The 23,291-nt window shown below is 41.8% G+C and overlaps 1 protein-coding gene across 6 annotated transcripts in view; it reads right to left on the reverse strand.

Moving 5' to 3' along the window:
• DYM (dymeclin) overlaps positions 1-23,291 on the reverse strand; it is a 216,403-nt gene that overhangs the window by 37,233 nt on the left and 155,879 nt on the right. For all 6 annotated transcript variants that reach the window (XR_015799699.1, XM_014894892.2, XM_014894890.2 and 3 more), the window contains 2 exons: positions 10,264-10,446; positions 210-323 (listed from right to left, as the gene is read on the reverse strand). Coding sequence is in view for 5 of the 6 variants with exons in the window: in XM_014894892.2 (XP_014750378.1) it covers positions 210-323; positions 10,264-10,446 (297 nt within the window). In the remaining variant the exon portion in view is untranslated. The remainder of the gene's footprint in view (positions 1-209; positions 324-10,263; positions 10,447-23,291) is intronic.

Here is a 23,291-nt window from a genome sequence, read left to right on the forward strand (position 1 = left end):
AATTTAATAACTAATCATAAAAACTCACCCAAACACTTAGCAGAAATTAGGAATTTAAATGAAAACACACATATGGCAATCGACAGTGTAATCACTTATCAGTCACTACTGAAAGGAGAGATGATTTTTTGAAGTTACAGATATAAAGGGCATATATATGTAATTGATAGGACCAGTACACTTCAAGTGATGAGGTCTTGAGCACTTACTCTTAGCCTGTCTTTGGGCAAAGCAACAGCTCCTTGCTTGATGATTTCCAGAACTCGCTCCACTGACAGCTCAGCTCCAGCTTGCTCTAATCGGGAGCTGAAAAAGCTGATCACCTGGAATGAAACATCACAGCACATAAATAAATAGAAGAGATCTTTGGATCGATTAATACACAAAGCTGTCATCTTCTTTTTTGGCACCGCTGTATCTGCACTTCTTAAAGAATAATCACGTTATTGCATGTGTCACAGCCAGGGAGACTTTGTTAATGTCAAGTTAGCACAACTCTCAGTATCCTCTCGCAGTCATTTTTAACACAGATTATTTTACTATTTAATGCACACAGCTGAATTAATAAATTTACCTTTTCAACTACTGTGCACTGACATATGCCTATATTTCCTTCTGTCAGTTCTGCCCATCACGCTTTTGAGTTCTTCCAGTCTTTCTATGATTTGAGCTAGAAATTTACTTTCATTGTAAAGCATTAAAGTAAAATCATTATAGTTTCATTGACTTCTGGACAAAAGGCTCTAGGAAAACTGTTAAGCATCTCAGTTTCCACATTTCCTGGGAGTTGTGCAGCACTCAAAGCTGCAGCAAGTGGACAGTGAGAAGGAAGTCCACAGCACAAAGCTCCTCTTCTACCCAGTATCCACCCCAAGTGCCACACACACCTTCCACATCCTGGATTATAGGCCCAAGGAATCCTGCAAATTCCCTCTCATCTTCCACACACCCCCCTTGTGAAGCCAAGCTGATTTTCCCCATATTTCCCTTCCTACCCCCTTTTCTGTGACCCAGCTGGTCCTTGTTAGCTAGAACTCAGTTAGGTCAGGCTTTAACTTTTATCCCTCTCCAAGCTCAGTAGGTCATACCAGAAGCAGACATCCCACCAACAGTTATCCATGTGGGACATCAGAAAATCTTCATTCCTATAGCTCCTTCCATCCAAAAAGAACACACTTTGCAAACCCCATCCCTTATCCCAGGGAAACTCCTTAGAGTCACACAGGAGATCCAGGACTCAAAACACAAAGAGGGTCTAGGGAAAAATTTCACCACCTATGTAGAATCCTCTGGAAGTACCACAAGAGGCACTTGCTAGAGCCTGTCTACACCAGAGCACCTGGCTACTTCTGGGCTGGAGGCAAGCACAATGCTGATGGTAGATTCTGCAAAATCCTGTGAGCTTTTGACACACTCTGTGGAAAAATACTGATGCTCACTTGTATCTGAATCACAGTCCCAGTCCATCGAGTAATCTTCAATAATTCTCCCAAGCAGAAAGGGGGAAAAGTGTATTATACTACAAAATCTCTGCTGAGCTCTCTTTGTTCTGTAGTGAGACACAGCTGGAGCCAGAAACCATTACCCTAATTATGCCTCCCAGCTCAGCTGCTGTTCATAAAACAAAGACAGCTGATGGCTTGATTACTGTGAGATTCAAATTTGTTGTTCCTGTTTGTGACTTCCCCCACAGAAAGCCCAGCCCTTGTTTTGAGCTGGAAGATTTGCTGGGATCTCTAGAAACTCTTGCACCAAGTGAATGAGACAGCCACACTAAAGTTGCTGGAAGTTGCTTTTTGGGGTTGTCATGGTATAGTGGTACTTGTTCTAGGTTTTTTTTCCCTGTTTTATTTTGTTTCTAACAACAGAAATACAGAAATCAGTCAAGAGAAAATTCAGGTTTAATTTTCTGTGCTGTCCCTACGATTATCTCCATACTTGAGCAGAAAGGGAGAATTTCATTGCCTCTGGCAGATGCTGCAGGTAGGCTTTTACATTCTTAGAGATAAGGAGCTGGTGGAGCACTGTGATCTCTGATCCTTAGAAAAAAACAGGAGTAGGAAGAGGTGCTTGAATTCATAAGCAAAGGAGCTGGGGGGAGGGACCAGAAATAACAGAGTAAAACAGCAAAAAATAGCTTGTGCAGAGAGCGTGAGGACCTCAGAGTGAGGCTGACATGGTTTTGGCACAGAGTTTGGGACAAATTGCTGGTGGAGGATACACAGCTCACAGAGGAACAAGCAAGTTGCCCACAGACTTTGAAAGAAAAAAACATCTTCCTGCATTTCAACACTCCTCTGTTGTCAGTAATCACTGGTGAAACCCATTCTTGCCAAGGGCAGGCTCCTGCAGAGAATCCATCCCAGTGGCATTGCCTTGTTAGCTCAAGTTCTGCTAAACCACAACAAAAGCAAAACTTAATATTTAGCTTTTAACCAAAAGGATAAAATACTATCATAATGCAAACATGTAAAAAAAACTGAATGAAGCTCACAGATACTCCCTGAATTCTGACGTTTCCTATTTTGGGAAGTCAAACCCTTCAATCTTAACCTGTTTTTAAAAGACTTATGTTTTTGTGGTAAAGGTACTAATCTTCTTTGGGTTGTATTTCAAAAGAACAAAAGCAAGACAGGCTTCCTGCATTTTCAGGCTATGTCAGCATTTTAGAGAACTCAGAATGGCTATTTTTGATGTGTAGTTGATGACTAAAATTAAAAATATCTACTTTAATAATGGTACTTATCTCTGGGAGTTATTTGCCTTATTACTTCAAACAAGATAGAAATGAAGTACCTCTCATTTGGACCCTGAGAGCACAATACCCCCATGAAACAGTGAGGTACCCACGAGTATCCCAATGAAGTAAGAAAACAGAAAAGCAAAAAGAAAAAATAAAAGAAGATTAATTATACAGAGGAGATCCTAAAGAAGGCATTTTCTTATTAGCTTCAGGTCAGGAATAAAATCAAAAAGCATCCATCATTACATACCTCACGCCTAAGCTCCAACCTCTGTAGCAGAGGGTCTTACACTTTTCCTACTAATCTAGTCAGATATAAAAATATAAAAGCTCAACATCATATTAAGGAAGAGTAGCCTTTTCCTTTGAAAGAGCTTTAATTATCTTCTATGCTTAAGTAACAGAGGTGAATTTAAAATAAAAATGAAAATTAACTGATTTCCACCCCTTGTCCCATCGAATGTAAAACGAACCAGACAAAAAAAACCCCTGGGTGAATAGTATTAAATGAGTTTCAGGTTTTAGTATATGCTTTAAAACCAACTGAACATGTAACTGTATGAATAGAAAAACCCCAGATCTTAGGGGAAATAAACAAGGTTGAGAGATGGTGTCTTCCTGATACTCTGAAAATTAATTTTCTCCTTAATTATTTGGGCAACTGGTCTAAGAAAACAGAAAAGAACTGCAAGGACTGCTTAAAAAGAAGTGTAAGAAGGAACTCCACAAGTTGCTGTATATTACTTTTTTCCTAGTCATGCTGAGTACTGAAAGGCCTCTCCATGAAGGAACATAACCCATTCTAAACAGAAATTAGAAGGCACATCTAACCCAGGATTGGACAGCCCCTCATCAGGAATATCTGATCCCTGTCCAGATAAAACAGTGGGTGTATGGAGAGCCTTGCCCTGTGCAGAGTCTAATCCTGGCTAAGCAAGGTACTCAGACCTGTGGTACAATGGGCATGGGGAACCTGGCTTGGCCACCTCCAGCTCAGGCCTTGCCAGGGTTTGTATTAAAATACCATTAATATTTCTATAATAGAACTGTTTTCTGTAGTGATTTCCAAAACTGGTTTTAATTATAGACTGATGGAATGGTTTGGCTGGGAAGGGACTTTAAAGTTCATCCAGCGCCACCCCCTGCCATGGGCAGGGACACCTTCCACTGTCTCAGGTGCTCCGAGCCCCATCCAGCCTGGCCTTGGACACTGCCAGGGATCCAGGGGCAGCCACAGCTGCTCTGGGCACCCTGTGCCAGGGCCTCAACAACCCTGCAGTGAGAATTTCTTCCTAGAGATCAATTTTCCATGAGAAACTCATACTTTCTCCTTTTGTTTTCTAAACAGTAAACTTACAAGGTATTGCCAGAGATTATTAAAAGTACAACAAGATTAGAACGATTTAGAAACATTTTTCACTTAAAGGCAATACTTCAGGTTTTGGAGATAATTTTTGTGATTGTGAGAGAACAACCACAGTGTCTGTTATTTCACCCAACTATTGTTTTCAATTGGGCTGCAAGGCTGAATTAACTAAATATTTCCCTTTACAGCATGCCAACAGCAGAGCTATCAAGGGCAAGATATTTTCTCCACTTGGAATCTGTCAGCAGATGCTGAAGTGCCATGAGGCCTGCAGCAGCCCAGGCAGTGCCACTGCCTAATGAACATGACAGCTCCTCTCCTTCTCCTCCAGCTAAAAATAACAGTACAACACGTTGCTGCCTCCTCTGCCTGCAACTGTAAAGGTCAGTTCTGCAAGACAGAAGAAAAAATCACTTGGCACAAAATGAATAAGTTTTGAACCTGCTTTTGTCAATTTTGTTTCCCTTTGAAAGTGACTGAAAGAAACACTTTGAGTATTTTATTTCCAGCCACATTCACCACTGGGAGAGTAATATGGTGTATTGATGGCACAATGAATGGAGAAAAAAAGAAAAAACAAACCTCTTGCTGTAAAGTACCACAAGATTAGCACTTCAACTAAGTAGCTTCCTAGGGAAACATAAATCACAGCTACATTTGGTATCCAGTAGTCATACCTGGAGCAAATGGGAGGCAAAACCAACCCTCACTGATTTAAGAATGGGTGAAACAGCTTCAAGTGATTCAATAGCAGGAGAAACACAAAAGGTTAATCAGCAAACTTGAAGTACTGTATTTTTCAGAATCACCTTGAAATGAGGAGCATGTTCAAGGACATATGAGGTATTCCAGGTATTCTTATACCCTCACTCCTAGGGTGAAATAGTGAGGAGGAAAACAACAGGCAAAAGACTGTGCCCTCCCCCCCCAAAAGCAAACAACAACCAAAAAAACCTCAACCCAAACCCACCAAAACCCCAGAACCTTAGAGTATTTAACAAGATTCTGGTAATCAGCAGGATAGCAGGATCAAGGTTTTTCTAAGGACATTTTAGGGAAAGTCATAAAAACTTAGTTCTTAAGTCCTGCAGGTCTTACAACAGGGGTTGCTATGCCAGAGTCAAGCCAGCTAGATTGATTTTAAACTCTAGCAGGGAAATGTCTTTGAAGAATTAAATTTCTGGTAGGAAATTGCATCAATTGAATCCTTTGCATCACTAAGCCATTGCTCCCAACCTTCTGATGTCTATCAGACTATTTTGCAAACAAAATTCTAGCAGCTCCTAGTTAGGCCAGTTCCGCCACCTGGTATCAGTTGCTCGCTTGTAGGAAATATGAGAGCAGTGAAAGCCAAGGAGTTCTCACCATGGCCATGAACCAAACACATCTTTAGGAATGATAAGCGAAGAGTCTCCACCAAATTCCTGGCATATCTGAGGTGGCTGACCAAATTACAGACCACCTCTGAAGTGGAGGCACATAGACAGCTCCCAGCTGAAATATTTCTGCACAAGGCCAGAAGAGGAACCATAGCATTCCTCTTTGTTCATCATTCCGAAGAAGAATGTTCCATTTTAGCTAAATAAGATTCACTATCTCCTACTAAAATGGCTTTCTAAAATGAAAAGTAAAGTAATAGGAAGCAGAAGGTATTTTGATTTCAGTTTCTTCTGTACAATATTAATGGTTCCCATATGTTCCCAATCAGCTGGTAATAGTGATTTTTAAATTTATAAAAACACAGAGGCAAATAAGTAGTTTTAATAAAAAGTGGTCAATACATGACCACTTATAGATTCACTTATTTTTGCCTCACTGATGAAGCACAGAGATTATGTAAACTCCAGAGTAAACTGAATGGTTGAAATCCTGAGGAAGAGCCCAGAGTTACTGTGGCCAGGTCTGTACTGAAGGTAACCTGGGCAATTCCTGCTCTAGTCTGAGCTCTTGTGGGACTGCAGAGACATCCCCACACCTACCTGTGCCTATAGCCCCAGGCTGATTTGTCCTCTGCCCCAGTGCCATGCTGCCAAACCTCTGCTATCCAGAGATCCCTGAAAACCTACCACAGTGCTTCATTATTCCTAACCTTGGAAAAGTCTTTCCTTATGAACTGTGAACCCACAAGTATGTGAAAGAGATTATTCCATTTCACTCCGCAGCAGTGTTTTATTTGAAAAATACCACATCACTTTACCCTTCCTGTGGCAAATCAGGACCTTCAGAGGTTCTGCTTTCTATATCTTTTATTTCTACCTGGAATTTCTTTCATGGTGCCAGCTGAGCATGAGCACAGGAGTGCTCAGGTGGGCAATGGACCCTGGGCTGTGTCAGCCAGGGTGTGACACAGCCCCAGGGCAGTGCTGTCCCCTGTGCTGTCACTGCTGGGACACCTGCAGTGCTGGGGACAGCTCTGGGCCCCTCAGGACAAGAGAGACACCGAGGGGCTGGAGCGTGTCCAGGGCAGGGAACGGAGCTGGGGAAGGGGCTGGAGCCCCAGGAGAGGCTGAGGGAGCTGGAAAGGGGCTCAGCCTGGAGAAAAGGAGGCTCAGGGGGGACCTTGTGGCTCTGCACAACTCCCTGACAGGAGGGGACAGCCGGGGGGATTTGGGATCTTATCCCAGGGGACAGGGACAGGAGGAGAGGGAACGGCCTCAGGCTGGGCCAGGGGAGGGTCTGGTTGGAAACTGGGGAAAATTCCTTCATGGAAAGGACTGTCCAGCACTGGCACAGCTGCCCAGGGTAGTGGTGGAGTCCCAGTCCCTGGAGGGATTTCAAAGCCGTGTGGATGTGGCACTTGGGGACATGGGTCAGTGCTGGCCTGGGCAGTGCTGAGGAATGGTTGGACTCGATGGTCTCAAAAGTCTTTTTCAACCTAAATTATTCTGAGATTCTAAACCCAGATTAATCCAGCTAAGATGTCACCAGTGTGATTAGAGTTAGAGGGCACCTCTAGGTTATTCTCTGCTTGTATACATAAGCAGAATTGCAGCAGATGCTTTTTTCTATTTGCATCATCAACTACTCATTATTACATCCCCACTACATTCTCCAATTAATTCTTCATCAAATTTTTAGCCTTTTCACCTCTTCCATGCTTCCTTTTGGTTGATGAGTACATTATGTCCAATAGAGTAAAAATAATAAGCATTAAAGTTTTTACATGCCACATCTATTTTATACATTCTTGACAAGGCAAACTGGCAACTGTTCTGGTGTCCAAAACTAATTACAGACTTTACATGCTCTGTATTTTGGTCTGCTTTCTGCACCATTAAACATTATCACATTGTCTGTTAGTATTTCTCTATGAAATACAAATCTGGACTACAGTTTCCAGTCGGAGAATCTTTTATCAACTGGTGGGCAGAATTTGCTGGAGCAGAGGGATGTCAAGAGTGACACAGTGCACAACAGGCACCTACTGCTCATGTGAATCTCTAGAGCTATCTGATGACTGGAATCAGAATTCCAGAATGGTTTCAGCTGGAAGGGACCTCCAAAGGCCATCCAGTCCAATCCCAATGCACCTTCCACTAGACCAGGTTGCTCCAAACCCTGTCCAACCTGGCCATGGACACTTCCAGGGATGGGGCAGCTACAGCTGCTCTGGGCACCCTGTGCCAGGGCCTCCCCACCCTCATAGGAATTTCTTCCCAATATCCAATCTATCCCTGCCCTCCTGCAGTGGGAAGCCATTGCCTCTTGTCCTATCAGTAAATGCCATTGTTAAAAATTACACTCCTGGTTCCAGTGAAGCATGAGTGCAGATAAACCAAACGTACTTTGCTGTTTATGCCCAGAGAAAATACCAAGAGAGGGAGTCAGGATGGAGCAGAGCTCCTGCAGACACAATTGATGAGCTTTAGAAAGTTAATTTTACTTGACCACTCTTGCATTACCGAAAATTGCAACATTTACCATTTCCATCTACAATTTACACTAATTGGGCGACAACATTTCATTGATCACAACAATGAAAGCCTGAAAGCCAACACAGCTCCCCAGTACACAGGAGGTTGGTGGATCCACCCTCTTCTGAATAACCAGCCTTGGTCATACAAAAAGCCTGGCCAGCACTGTTCTATCTGAAAGCAGGCTGGGATGGATGCTGAAATAAGAATATAAGAGCAAGTCAAGAACAGGGAGATTCTCCCCATGAGTATATACCATTCAGAAATTTATTGAGCCAAATCTTTTAAGATTTTTTCTCTGGCTCCTTTTAGAGCACAGCTACATTTCAGACATCCACAGTGTCCCATACAGCTATGAGGATGGAGCTCCCAGCTCCACCACAGCAGTGAAAAGTCTGGCAAGTTCTTGGAGCCAGAAACTCATTTTGGTTCTTCCTCAAATCCTGCCCATGTTTCCCAGACAAGCTCCCTGCAATGTGTACAGTAAAACTAACATGATTTGCCACTGTTCCAAGGGACAGCAAGACTTGTTAGAATATTCTGACTGTAGCACACAAGACAAAGACCGGTTCTGCTTGGTGCTGCCAATACTGTGTATGAAGTGCAGGACGTGACAGGGTAGACGAGGAGTCAGATGAATCTCATCTTTTATTCAGATCTACAAGCCTGACAGCTCTTACCACTTGCCAGATGGTGACAGGTACATTTAAAAAAAAAAATTAAAAAAAATCTTTTTTTGACGTCCTCACTTCTCTAACAAAGGAGCTATTTAAAAATTCAACATGCTCCCTTGGAAAGCTTTAAATAGTTTCTGAATGTAACTGGCATTATGCTGTAACCCAATATTAAATAGTTTTGGGGAGGAATTGTTTAAATTGTTGAGGAAAACCTACATTTAACTGTTACAAAGGAAAGGACGTGCTGCTGTCTGTGGGAGGCACAGGGCTGCAAGCAGAAGGATCTGGCCACCACCAGCTACCCTGGATGTGGGCAAGTAACCAGAGAAGGTCCCTATCTCAGTCAGGAATGTAGACAACTGTTATCTTCAGTGCACCATATCCTCTTTACACAACTTGAAGACATCTTGTTCTAATCATGCAGACAGCATCATGCTGCCTATAGTCTGCAGCTGCTGAAAGTTTGGAGAGTTTTGAGCTTCCTCAAAGTCCTCCACTCCCCAAACTCTTGCATCACCAGAAAACGTGAAGAGAGAACACAAGAGGAAGGAATAGGTACAGAGCAGGATTTCAGTTCAATATTTAAAATTACTTTCCTCTATGGGCAATCAGATACCTGTCAATCTCCTGTAATTAAAAGCAAATCAGCCAGAAACTCTGCAGATTATTAGACACAGTAATATGTTATTCACTGCATCCAGAGACTTAGCACCCTGCTCAGCACTCCCTTCCAATATTTTGCATCCAGTAATCATAGACTTGCTTCAAACATTGCTCAGCTCTGCAAATACTGACCAGAAGACAGAAAAACATGTGTAATGCTTCAGATTTTTCTAGCAGAAGCTCAGGCTCTCCATATGAACATTAAAACTACTACCAGATGCAGAAATAATTAGCAACTGTTTCCCAAAGTCATACTCCATGGAGAGTCACACTGGTAACAGCTTCTTACCCAGAGCAATTTTGTTCTGTTTTCTTCTAAAATGTTTCCTTACACAAAGGGAAGGTTGCTGTGAATAAAACACTCCACAGGTGAAAACAACACATATTTAGACACAGACAGAGAATAAGACAGCTGACTGTCTGCTCTTTAGTTATTTAAAAATAATTCCCTATAATCATTAATAGGCTGGTGATAGGAGTAAGAGAAAAGGAAAAGGATTGTTAGATGATGAAAATGAGCATTTGCTCCTAACAAGGGGGGTCAAGAGAAGCTGACATTGTCCTCCCTTTGGAGGGTAAAAGATGTGTCACAGCTTGGGAATTCCTTACCAGAGGTATCTCAAAATCCCTCTGATTCTCCTGTGTTAAAAATGTGGGAAAGAATTGTTCAAGAAATTAGTGGATTGGAACTAAATGACCTTTAAGGTCCCTTCCAACCCAAACCACTCTGTGTTCCTATGCTGCTCAGAAGTCATCACAGTGCAGGCCCAAAAAACAGGCAAGAAAAACTCAACGTTTTAAAACAAACCGGTAAGAGGTGATAAATATTTTCCACCTCTCAAAGGTAAAAAGAGATCACATAAGCAAGTGTAACCATCTTTGAAGTCACGTATCACTCACCAGATCTATATTCTGCATGATGTCCTGGAAGGAGGGGTGAGTCCGAAACTGCTCAAACAGATCCCGCTTGTAAAGCAGAGCGTACACCAGGTTGGGGTTGTGATGGAGGGAGTTGGTCAGGCAGGAGTTGATAATCTCCAGCATCATTCGGATCACCTCCTCGATCACATTCAGGTCTTGTGCCTTTAAGAAAGGAGTAAAAGGTCAGTGTGCCCTTTTCCATTGTAAAATGTTGAGTAATAAAGGCAGTGCACAGGTAAACATTATTAATAAAGCTATTAGCTAGTAATGTCTCTATGGTGAGCAAGTCTGACATCCATGTGTCTGGAAAGGAATCTGTTTTCTCCAGTAATCACCAAAATTTTAATTGAAATACATCATACTAGTACTCAGCCTCATAGCTTGATTCTCCCAACAGGAGCTATGACATAAAGCATTACTATATTGTAATCAGCCAAATTCTTAAGGGTTAAGTGAACAATCTTTTCAGCCTTTACTATTCTAAGTAAAAGCACTTCAGCATATAATTAATTTATTACATTTTCTGCTTAGCCCCTCTGCAGGAAGGAGGGATAGGGAAAACAGAGTAAAAATAAGAGGGAAATAAAAAACAGTGGGTGAAAGAAAAAAAGCAAAGGCAGGAGAAGGAAAACTGACTGGATCAAACATCACTGCACCTTGAACATCTGTCACTGTTACCAGACTTTTCCCCTTTGACTATTTTTTAAAAGTATTTTCTTGGCGTTGAAGAACACTTGTAACAAATGAAAAAAGGAATCTCCTTTTGTAGTGCACTAGGTCTTCACACTAAGATAAGCTTGTAGAGCTTTTGATTTTGTCAGTGCATTTGACAACTCACACTTCCTAAGCTGAACAAGCTGGCATGTGAACTCCTGCCAGGTGTCTGGATTTCCCTCCTTGAGCTCCACATCAGGATATCTCCAATATGGTTATTCCAACTGCAGAGCTGTCTGTCCTGCCTTGGAATAGGGTAAAAAATGGGCACTTCTACCTAGTTTGTATCATTTAGTCTGTCTGCATCACATTAAACACTGTGAGACTTTACAGGTCTGGCAAGATTGTGAGCCATGCTAAACCAGCTTGAGTTTTTCTGCTGGGTATGAACAAAGAAACCACTGACTTTTCCTCTTGCCAACTGCCCACAAAGTTCATTTTCTGAGTTATCACAAGGCACTTAAATTCTTCATAAAAGGCAGTACTTACGACAGCATTTTGTTGGGCTGTCATTCAATCTGCACACAGTTATTTTCTACTATTAAGTAGCACTGTAGGAATTGTCATGTGGCAGATGTATGCTCTCACCAAGGCAGAAGAGAACACAGGAATTTTCATTATCCTGTTTAGACTCATAAAGAGCAACATTTTTTGCTACCACTTTGCTCTGGAGCTTTCCATGCAAAGCAAGGTGCATTTCTTCCTAGAAGTGTTGGTCACATAATCCCAGAATGGTTTGGGTTGGAAGGAACCTTAAAGCTCAGCCAGCTCCAACCCTGCCATGGGCAGGGACACCTTCCACTGTCCCAGGCTGCTCCAAGCCCTGTCCAGCCTGGCCTTGGACACTGCCAGGGATCCAGGGGCAGCCACAGCTGCTCTGGGCACCCTGTGCCAGGGCCTGCCCACCTCCCAGCCAGCAATTCCTTCCCAAGATCCCATCCAGCCCTGCCCTCTGGCAGTGGGAAGGCATTCATCTCTCAGTCCCTTGTCCCAAATCACTCTCCTAGATGCGGCCCTGCAGAAGGCAGCACCATTCCCCTAATCTGCTTCTGCATTTCTTTTGTGACACTGAGGACCATGGAGAAGTGAGATCCCATCATTATCCCCACACCTGAGTCTGGTTATCCCCAAAACTTGTCTTCTACATGTGCAAGGGAGATTTAAGTGGAAGCTTTTTGGAGTTCTTGTTTAAAGAGGAATATTTCATGCATGCATTCCAGTAAAATTCCTTCTTTAGCAATGAAGCCTGACAGTGAAGGTTACAGATTTTTTTCTGAATGTAAGTATCTCCTATTTTTTAATGACTTCACCACCTAAATTAGCACTGTAGTGTAGCTAACAATGATGGCAGAAGCCCTTACAAAGCTGATGGCTGTCAATGGGATCACATTCTTCTATGACAGAAATAATCTTTACTTTCAAAACGCAGGTGGTTCCTCTGCCTGTAGTTACGTAGTTATTGTGCTATGAAACAGCATCCCAGGTAGGTGTTGTGAAGGGTGTGCAATGGAAAGTATTAGACAAAAATAGAAATAACTGCTTCAGCTGAGATCTGAAGAAAAATCCAGACCAAACTCACATGGGAAATGGTGCCTGCTTATCAACTCAGATTTACTGCAGAATATGGTGTATTGTGGTGCATTTTTAAACGCCCTGAGCACTGGCATACTTCTGCCCTCAGTGCAGCAGGGTGAGCTAGTGACCAAGACACTATCCTAAAATACAGACTAGACAACTTTCACAGAAATAATATGATTCCAAACCAAGTGAGATCTACCCAGTTGCCAGAAAGGTAACAAACCACACAACTACTTTTCAAAAACTAGATGTTTCTTAATGAAAGGTGCTCAGCTTAAACCCCAGGCATACAGCTAATTGAAACAGAAAGCATTGCTAACCATCTTCCAACAGGCTGGAGACTCTGCTAGTGGTCAGCTTCAAACAATGAAAAGATTCAGAGGTTATTGCACAGTAATTAAATTTAACATTTTAAAGAACTGATGGACAGAATCATCAGTATTTCAGCTACCTCATTGCAGGTGCAGAATCTGGGACCCCCATGAAGAAAAATAGGAGATATAGTGAAGATTTTTACTCACAACTAACTACACAAGAAAGAATTTATAAGAAGAACGATCTCCATAAAAGACAGGGAAGTATCACTGAATCCCTTTATTGCACATACATTATCAGAACTGTCTGCTCCGATAATCAGACATTGAATCATTCTTAAGGGTTTAAAAGTTTTCAAAACAAGGGAAAAAACAAGCATAAATCCAAGGACAGCATTTGGATGAGACAGTGGAGAAATGCTGATAAAATGCCCTGTGGTTTTGTTGCTCTGTATCATCAGTATCAAGCTCCAGCCCCACCGCATCCAGACATGGTATCAAGACAGGTATAAATTAAGCTACATTAACATTTTGTTGTTGCAGTTTATCACCCTGTGTATTACTTTCAGAGCAGCTGAACATAGCTGAAATGCTGTGCTGAATGTGTGTGGCCAAGGCAAGGACTAACACATCATCCTCAGCAGCTTTTTTTTCCACTGTATTAGCTGTTATATGAAAAGTAAAATATTGATTTGTGAAACGTAGACATGCTTCAATCTGTTGAACAGTATTTAACAGAGAGGAGTTAAAAGTTTCCTGTTGCTTACAATTGACAAATTCAGTGTGGCACTCACATTTAAAATTACTACAATATTCCTTTAGAAAACAGGGCTCAGATAATGCCTCTGTCAACATCGATGTGTAGCAGTCCTCCCTCACCTTTTTTTTTTTTGTTTATTCCCAGAGAAATAATTACAACCATCATTAAAAAGAAAAGAGGAAGCTAAAAGCTTGGTACCAACACTGTGAGACTGAAATTATGCCTGCAAAGGGGACAGGAATGTAGGCACAGCCCTCACATTACTGTGCATAATTCTAGGTAGTCACCTCTTGTTCCTTCTCAAGAGAGAAATTAAATGTGGTGCTTTTTTTACAAAGTTTCTAACTTTTAAGGCAAAAAGACAGATGTTTGGTCATGTGCTAGATGCACAAGGGATGAACCAGGCAGTGACAGCTAAAAGACAGTCAGGTACATGTCTGGGTAGTCTTTTGTTAAAAGGAAAAAACAAGTAATCATGCCAGAGAAAAGAGAATGGAAATAAGCTGAGAGGATGCAGGGGAAAACACAATGAATAAGAACATTATCTGGGAAAAACAATTTTGAGTTTGATAAACACTATCAAGGAACACAAGAAAGTTCAAAGCCAAGGCAAACGATGGGCAGAGCTGGGTGTTCCTGGATCTGACCATCCTGGAATATTTTTGCTTTCTTTACTGCAGTACAGTTAATAATTAGCATGGCATCCTCCTGGGCAAACGTTTCCACAGAACTCAGTACTTACATCCTGATGTGTAGAACCACTTGAAAAGTATATGGCTTTTAAATATCAAGAGAAGTGAAGCAGCCTAACCACGGAACCCCAGGCATTTGCTCACAGTTCAGCTCCTTACAGACATATTTATCCATCAAAAAACAAATCACTGTCAGCGGAGGATGCAAAAACTCAGTGTCACCAAAAATCTGTTTAATTTATGGTGCTCCATCTCCTGGTTCCCACAATGGAACATTCTGAGTGCTCATCCTTTTAATTCAATTTGACATTGAATTTATTTTAATTATTGTGACAATAAAAAACTGATTTTAAAAGTTCTCTCATGAATGAATGCAAATCTCCACCCTCTAAATGTTACCAGTTCTGAGGAGATAAAGGGAGGCAGGTCTTGTGTAATTCAGCTTAATGTTGCATAACCATCCCTTGTGGCTTGTAGTGTCTAATATAAACAGATACAGAATTATTCAGCTTTCTGTTTTCTTTCCTCCAAAGTTAGTTTATATGAAAAATAATAGCTTGTTGAAAAATCAGAATTTTGGTGACTGGTGATGCCATGAAATGGCATCAATAAGCAAAGGGGGACATGAGTTTCTCTTTCATGATGAAATAAGCTTCTTGATTAGCCCATTTTTGACCTTCAGTCCTGGGTCCAGACTGAAGTTAAGCATTGCTCTTCTTCAGAGTGATACCCAGGGTATTACACAGCACGGATGGTGACAGATTTCCTAATGACATTTTGCATTTTTGATCGTTAACCAAGGAAGATGTGCTGCACACTCAGCCACAGGTTTCTCAGAGAAGGACCCTGGGATAGTGGAAGGTGTCCTTGCCCATGGCAGGGGTGGAACAAGATCAGCTCTAAGGTTCCTTCCAACCCAAACCATTCAGGGATTCTATTCCATGATTCTAAGCACCAGTGAACAAACTTAAGTCTCTCTCGCATCATGTCCACATGACAATTACATTCTTCAGACTATATATTACAGATATGATTATATATTTCTTTATTGCAAGCTGAAACTTACTTAAATGCAATGATTTGGTTTTCCTTCCTTTTATCTGGATGTACAGTAAACCCCAATCCAAAGCAATGAATAATTGTAAGCCTGAAGAGGTCTTCTTTCTAACTTTTTTAAAAATTGGAGATCTAACAAAGCAACTTTTCCTTTGTGGCAAGATTCACAGCAATGGTGTTATGCACCATATAACAACGGGTATAGACACCCAGGTCACTTGTGTGTACTAAAAACAGCCTCATTTCTCACTGTGCATTCACATCACAGCAATTTTTCAGCCAAATTACACTTTCAGCTAAATAACTGCTAATTATATAGTTAGGACAATAAGCAGGAAGAAGCTTATCTGCCTAAAAAAAGCAAACCTGAGCAGGGATTGGTGAGGGAGTACACTACAACTGCACAATGTAAATAGGGTAAAAGAAAACAACAGGACACCACACTGTGCTGAAGTCTTAATTCAAAGAAACCTGACAAAATAAAGTGGAAATGTCACATGTAATTGCAAAAGAAATACTTGATGGAAATGCAGGCTGACAAAAAAACGATGTCCAAACACAATTCTGATCTTAACTGCTTATGACAATGAATGGCTTTTAGTGAGTGGGAACTTGCTGCCAGCAATAAAATGCTTTGACATTTGAATTTTCAAAAGTGCAAGCAGCTTTGTGTCAAAGCTTGGTGGCTTTAGCTCCTTCTGACCAACACTGCTGGTCCCTCTCAGCGGAGCCAGGAGTGCACACAGTGTGCAAAAGCTGTGAGGCAGCTACCTAAAACAGCTGGACGTGATGTAATAGTTTCCTTCCCAGGAACTCCACAATTCACAGAAGAAAAACCATCTCGGACTCACCACTCTCTCTGCCAGTTCTGAGTGACCCCTTAAGGACATCTGCTCCCTTTGCCTCTCTTTGCAACTCAGGAAATCCCCACGATGGTTTGGGTGGGAAAAGACCTTAAAGCACTTCCAGTGCCACCCCCTGCCATGGGCAGGGACACCTTCCACTGTCCCAGGCTGCTCCAAGCCCTGTCCAGCCTGGCCTTGGACACTGCCAGGGATCCAGGGGCAGCCACAGCTGCTCTGGGCACCCTGTGCCAGGGCCTGCCCACCCTCCCAGCCAGCAATTCCTTCCCAAGATCCCATCCAGCCCTGCCCTCTGGCACTGGAAGCCATTGCCTGTGTGCTGTCCCTGCCTGCCTTGTCCCCAGTCCCTCTGCAGCTCTCCTGGAGCCCCTTCAGGCCCTGGTATGTCAGGGAGAGCTGCACCATGTCTGTGCTGCTGCATCCAGACTGTGGGACCACCCATCATCTTCAGTGCTGAGGCTGACGGCCTCATACAGATGTAGGAATAGAGAAAAGGTGAGGGTGGATGTTGCACAGGCAACTGTAATTATGGCTCTTCTCCATTCTGAGCCCCTGTCCATGATGACTCACTATAGCTCTTCATCTATAATATTTTCAGTGAGATTCAACAATTTGTGAACATAAATTATAAAAAATTATAGTCATAAACAACTACTTCCTTCATGACGCAGATATGACTATAAAAGCAATTTTGTCAGCAATGGGAAAAAAAAAAAAGCATACATACCCTGCACAATTAACAGATATCAAAAGGACTAAGAATGCCAAATTAACCCCAAACACACAAGTTCTGTGATTTTTTTTACTAGGGAGAAATTGGCAGGAAAAATTTGGTAAACTGCTCCAGATCCATAAGCTGCAGCCACACAAAATATAGCTGAACAGACAGTTTCAGTTCATTTTACATCACTTTTTTTTTCATCTGGCTTTGTAGATGCTAAAAAATACTTCAATGAATTATGCTTCTGGACATTCAGTAGTTATTACTTCTGTCTGTAACACAGCTATTCCAGATTTCAGGGTGGTACTCCTCAATCTTTTGTGAGGAATAGACAATAGACACTCCAGAGAATTTCACCTTGATAACATAATTTATCAGCATCCTCAGCTGTAATGATGTAAATTTCCCTTTTGTCTTTATAGGGGAATATCTACAGTTAAATATTTTTCAAATAATTTACTTTATTTTTAGTTAGTTTAAGAGAAGCATATGTATCTTGTTTGTATTAGCTTTGGGGAGCTTCCAAGAGAGCTGTCTGAATTTCCTGCACTTTCAGCAGAAAATAAAACCTTCAACAAAATAAACTCACTCTGCCAAAGGAGTGGAAGAACAGAGAGGAATGAAGGAAGCTCACAAGAAAGCTGCTCATACCCTGAGTGAGCAAAGCAACTTCAAAGCCAAGCCTTTGGTGACCAGAATCTTATCTTTATCTCTTTTACTGGCAATAGTCTTTGGCTGTTCTATGTCAAGCCCAGACAACTTTTGGTAAAGTAGGTACTACGTGAAAAAATGCAGGGCCGAGAGCGATTATAACCTCAAGAATTAATCCTGGCATTGCTGAGCACAGCTCAGAAATGAAAGCAGAGCTGTCACACCAGAGCAAAGTTTGTTGCCAGACACTTGGCCAAATAAACTGTCCATCCTGACACTCCTCCTCTGCTCTCCCCAGTAACCAGCAAGCTGAGAGTGCAGGTTTTCAGCCACGCTGAGCCAGCCCATGCAGGAACACATTTCCCACGAGGAATGTAGCGTTTCCAGCCCGCATCCCAGTGCCAGCACCTACCACAGCCCAGGACAAGGCTACACCAGAGGAAATGCCACAGTGTGTGTCCTGTCCTGGAGGAAAAGGCCCAGGAGCAGTCTGCTCCAAGGGAAAACACACCACAGGACACCTGCCAAGGCAGCAAGCCCAACTGCTTTCAAGCTCCAAAACCTTGTTTTTCCAACTTGCACTGGCCCAGGAGATATTGAGCCATTTCTGAGGACATGAATATAACCCAGGGAAGGTGTAGATGCTTCACTGGTACTTCTTACCTGACTTCATACTATGTTTACTATACAGCTGACCTACAGCTAATCCACAGCTTATCTCCTGCTCCTGGTCACCCCTTCACCTTCATCTCTTCTTCCATCTATGCCCTTCTTATCTTTGAAATTCCAATCCTAAACCACTTCACTTCAGAATATTTTAACTTATCCTCCACCTCTTTCAAAGTCAGGCTCCAGAATCAATCAAAAATTACTATAAAATTGCCCAGATTCCCTCAGTGTTTTACTGATTTGTGGTGATGTGTCACATTCTCATAGTCCTGTGTCCTTTTTACCTGTTTACTGAGGATTTTGCAATTCCCAGAATCACAGAATCCCAAAAGAGTTCGGTTTGGAAGGTTTATTGGTAGAGAAACCTTCCACTACACCAGGTTGGTCCAAGCCTCCCCATGAATCAAATCAAACAAACTGATTTTCACCACAATACCTTAGAAAAAGTAAATTACTCTGGAAGACATGTACTCAGGGTCAAGCTTCAGAGGCTGGTCTAAGCCCACCAAGAAGCTCCAGCATGAAGGATCCACCACAATGCCCAAAATACCTGACAGTCACCACCTGGGAACTCAAACACTCCCAAGATAGTATTTCCAAACCACACACAATAATGACAGCAAAATGCAAACAGTACTTAGTAAAACTGAACCCAATCATTGTCTAAAATCCCATAAAACCTGGGAAGCAACTTCTACTATAAGATGACAACATTCGTACTAAGAAAATTAAAACTGTGAGTTTGTATTTAGTCATACTGTGCTTGAAATACTAATGAGGTTTTCTTGCTGTTGAAAGGAAATGAAGATTTCTCCATTTCTCCATGAAACTAAGCAGTATTCCCTAGAGGTATGAGAAGATTTTGTTTAGTTTGACTGGCAGAACAAGAAAGAACAAGTTCCATACGCAAGCCCAACTCCACCATACAAAGGTAAATAGATCATCATAATACAGGCTTTAATTAACAGAACTAATCTACCTTGAGGAGAGTTCGAGGACTTTAAAGACATTCCTCAAGTGAAAAAGTTCTGAATCCAGCCCTACACATTCAGCTTAGCTGCAAAATGTCACCAGCAGAACTGTTTGGAGAAGTTACACAGCAATTAGTGCTGCAAGAGCTGAAAACTCGGTAATTATCGTGGAATGACAATCATCACAGGATGGCTTGGGTTGGAAGGGACCTTCAAGACCACCCTGTTCCAGCCCCTCCTGCCATGGGCAGGGACACCTTCCACTGTCCCAGGCTGCTCCAAGCCCTGTCCAACCTGGCCTTGGACACTGCCAGGGATCCAGGGGCAGCCACAGCTGCTCTGGGCACCCTGTGCCAGGGCCTGCCCACCCTCCCAGCCAGCAATTCCTTCCCAGTATCCCAGCTAACCCAGCACTCTGGCACTCGAAAGCCATTCCCCCTCGTCCTGTCACTCCATTCTCTTGTAAAAAATCGCTTTCCACTTCCTTGTAGGCTCCCACCAGGAGCAATACAGGTCTTATATAAGACACAGTTTCCAATTTATGCATTTAACCTAACAGTAGTATTAATAGAAGGGTAAACAGTAGTACCTAATGAAATCTGTAGACTTTAAAGTATATCTCAGAGATTATTTCTGATGACCCTTTTTGAAGCAAGTAAGTGGTTGTCCAAAAAGAAACAAATTTAACCATTTTGTAAGAAGATACAGTTGCTACACGGGCATTTATTTTTGTGTTTTAGTTCGTAGTTAACTCCAGATTTAAGCATCCTTACAGTATTTTAATGCTTCTTTGGAATGGGCACTTACTCATTTTATCCTATGTGATGTTAACAAAGTGCAGAAACCCATATTCTTATTATGAAGATGGCAAAACATTACATCTTGCAAATGGCCAGAAAAAAACACCAATTAGCAGTTTAACCCAAACAGTTTTCTTAATGTTTTTCTTTCACATCTCCCAAATCTTAATACATACAGTACGTTACAGTTGCAGGAATGCAATTTATCCACCAGTACCCTATCACCCCAGCATCATCTCTGACTATATTATCAAATATTTTCTTCATCCTTGATATTATGCTTAGCACTAACAACTGTGACACTCTGGCGAAGTGTATGTACAACTTTCAGCATATTTCCTGTGAACTACCTGCTGTCACTTGAGAAAATCACTCAGTAATTACAGATTACACAAATCCTGGAGTCAGTTCTGGGCCCCTCAGGACAAGAGAGACACCGAGGGGCTGGAGCGTGTCCAGGGCAGGGAACGGAGCTGGGGAAGGGGCTGGAGCCCCAGGAGAGGCTGAGGGAGCTGGAAAGGGGCTCAGCCTGGAGAAAAGGAGGCTCAGGGGGGACCTTGTGGCTCTGCACAACTCCCTGACAGGAGGGGACAGCCGGGGGGGATTTGGGATCTTATCCCAGGGAACAGGGACAGGAGGAGAGGGAACGGCCTCAGGCTGGGCCAGGGGAAGGTTTAGATTGGATATTGGGGAAAATTCCTTCATGGAAAGGACTGTCCAGCACTGGCACGGCTGCCTTGGGTAGTGTTGGAGTTCCCATCCCTGGAGGGATTTAAAAGCCATGTGGATGTGACACCTGGGGACACGAGTTAGTGGTAGCCTTGGCAGGCTGGGGGAATGGTTGGATTCAATGACTTTTCCAACTCAAACTCAAGAAGGCTTTTCCAAAGCAAACAATCCTACAATTCTATGGTTTTGCAGACCCATCTTCAGTGTACAAGCAATTTTAATTGAGAAGGTATCAAAATAAACTGAATATAAACTGATCCCTGACTAAAACTGTCAACTTCACAGAAGCTGAATTCCTAAGTTCTCATTCCTAAGTGGCTCCTCACTGATCAGATCCTGTGGTTCAGCATCTCTAATATGACACACTAAAACCATCAATGCCTTGGAACTGTTCTCTCCCACTGAATTACCAATCTGAATAATTTTGACCCTATCTAAGAGAAAAAACTTCACAGGCAAGACTGTGTTATCCAAGACCTCAATACAAACAAAGACTGAATGGAGTTTCCATAATTTCCATACTACCCAAGCAGAAGATTTTCCTGTCCTGATGACGCACAGGATGTCAGTGGGAAAAGTCAGTGCTTCTCTCTACCCAGCAGCCAAAAGACTCTGTATTCCTGCCCTTGGGGTGAAAATTGCTAGTGAAATTGCTGTGAGAGGCATAAGAAAATAAGAAGGGGTTCGCAGAGCAGATGTATCCATCATTACAATTTGGGGAGTGCCAAGGAGGCAAGGGAATGTTGTCACTGCTAAAGCCACACCCTGCCTCTCCCATAGAGCAAGACCCTGCTCAAACACCAAAAATCAGTGCAAAGGGAAACTGAGATGGTAGCACAACAACAGAAAATCAACACAAAACAGAAAAAAACAAAAAACGCTTGACTGCCTCATGACAATATTAGGCATGTTTAAAAACAGGAATTACAAAAAAGGTTGATTTAACCTGTTGCTGTTCATACAGAAGGTTACAGTGTGCACACGGGAAAGCTTTTATGATGGTTCAGTATTAAACAGCAGCAGTCCATGATAAAAAATGTCAGGTCCCAGATAGCAGACACTTAACAAGGGGTTATGGCATTAGATTCCCAAGCTGCTGTGAGCAGGAATAAGCTGTTTTACAGCTACCATCGTATACCAGAGCTGAAGATAAATCATGGAAAATGCTTTTATTTCTTATGATACATTTAAAGATAGCAGCATGATTAAAGAAGTAATCCTTTATGACACCACTCAGCACACATACTATATTCATTCCTTCAATGGTGTTAAATATTTTGAAAATTAAAGGGAATAGCTTAACAAAGATGTGTGAAGCCTATCAGAAAAATCCCATTATTGAGCTTTGAAGTGGTTTTCAGTACAAAGGAGATAAGTTCTTCTAGAAGATTAGAAAGTACACGAAAGTGGTTTTGTTTTCCTCTTATCATACCAGTTCTCCAAAACTAGTCACTGCCAGTACAAGTATTATTTTTTCTATTAACCTGGGCCCAAATAACCTCCATGAACAAATTTCAAGAACTGCTCTCTAGAGCTGAATAAAATGGAAATTGTTAGGAGATGAGAAACAGCCTTCTGAGAGCTGACAGCAAACAAACCAAATAAATGGGGTAACTTTAAGATTAAATCTCTTTTCCGTACATTCCATCTTATTTTTGAAAGACATTTGGACACAAAGACACTGCATCAGTTCTGATAAACATAGAAGTTGCTGACCACTGCTCTGCTGAATGTTCTGGAAGCACAGAGCAGCTGCAGCCTGAATGCCAAAAAATGAACCTTTAACTGAGATGTGGAATACCCAAAACTCACAGAAAATAATTGTATAAGTCTATGTACACAGGCACTTGTTCCAAAATGAACTACGAGCAACAGATGGTATTTTCTCTAATGTTGCAGCAAAATGCTCTTGATAGAAATATGTAAAAACAGCATTATCCAACTAAATAAAATTTCCTAGAATATTTATGAAGTCTTGTCTACTCTGGGACCAAAGTTAATTTTGTGTAGCCTGGTTCATAAAGCACAGCAGTGATAGACAGGGACAAGATAAGAGATTACTGCTGAAAGACAGCAAAGCACCTGGATATGTTGTACATCTCAATCCCAGAGTCTCTCAACCCTTCCTCACCAAAATCCTGTTTGTGATTATAACTGGTTACTTATAATTGACACTAAGTTTTCTAATAGACTCTAATTAAGCTACTACATGTTAAGATGGCTAATTTATTGCAGAAAAATAATTTTATGTACTAGAAAAATTCCACGAAGCTTTTTCCCATGGGAATGTAACATGACTCTTCCTATTGACTCAATTTATCAAAATCTAGAAGATTAGTGTTGGAATGGGAAAACTTGTCATTATTTGTTCAGATAATTTTCTTTGGCTGCATCGAGTAAGCATCTGATTTCTCTGTGAGTGCCACAAATTATCTGCTGGTGATTAGATGAAAGACCTGCCTTTGGGAACTGCAACATCCATTTTCTCC

This window comes from Sturnus vulgaris, chromosome Z, assembly GCF_052056855.1.
Source record: "Sturnus vulgaris isolate bStuVul1 chromosome Z, bStuVul1.hap1, whole genome shotgun sequence".
NCBI classification, from domain to species: Eukaryota; Metazoa; Chordata; class Aves; order Passeriformes; family Sturnidae; genus Sturnus; species Sturnus vulgaris.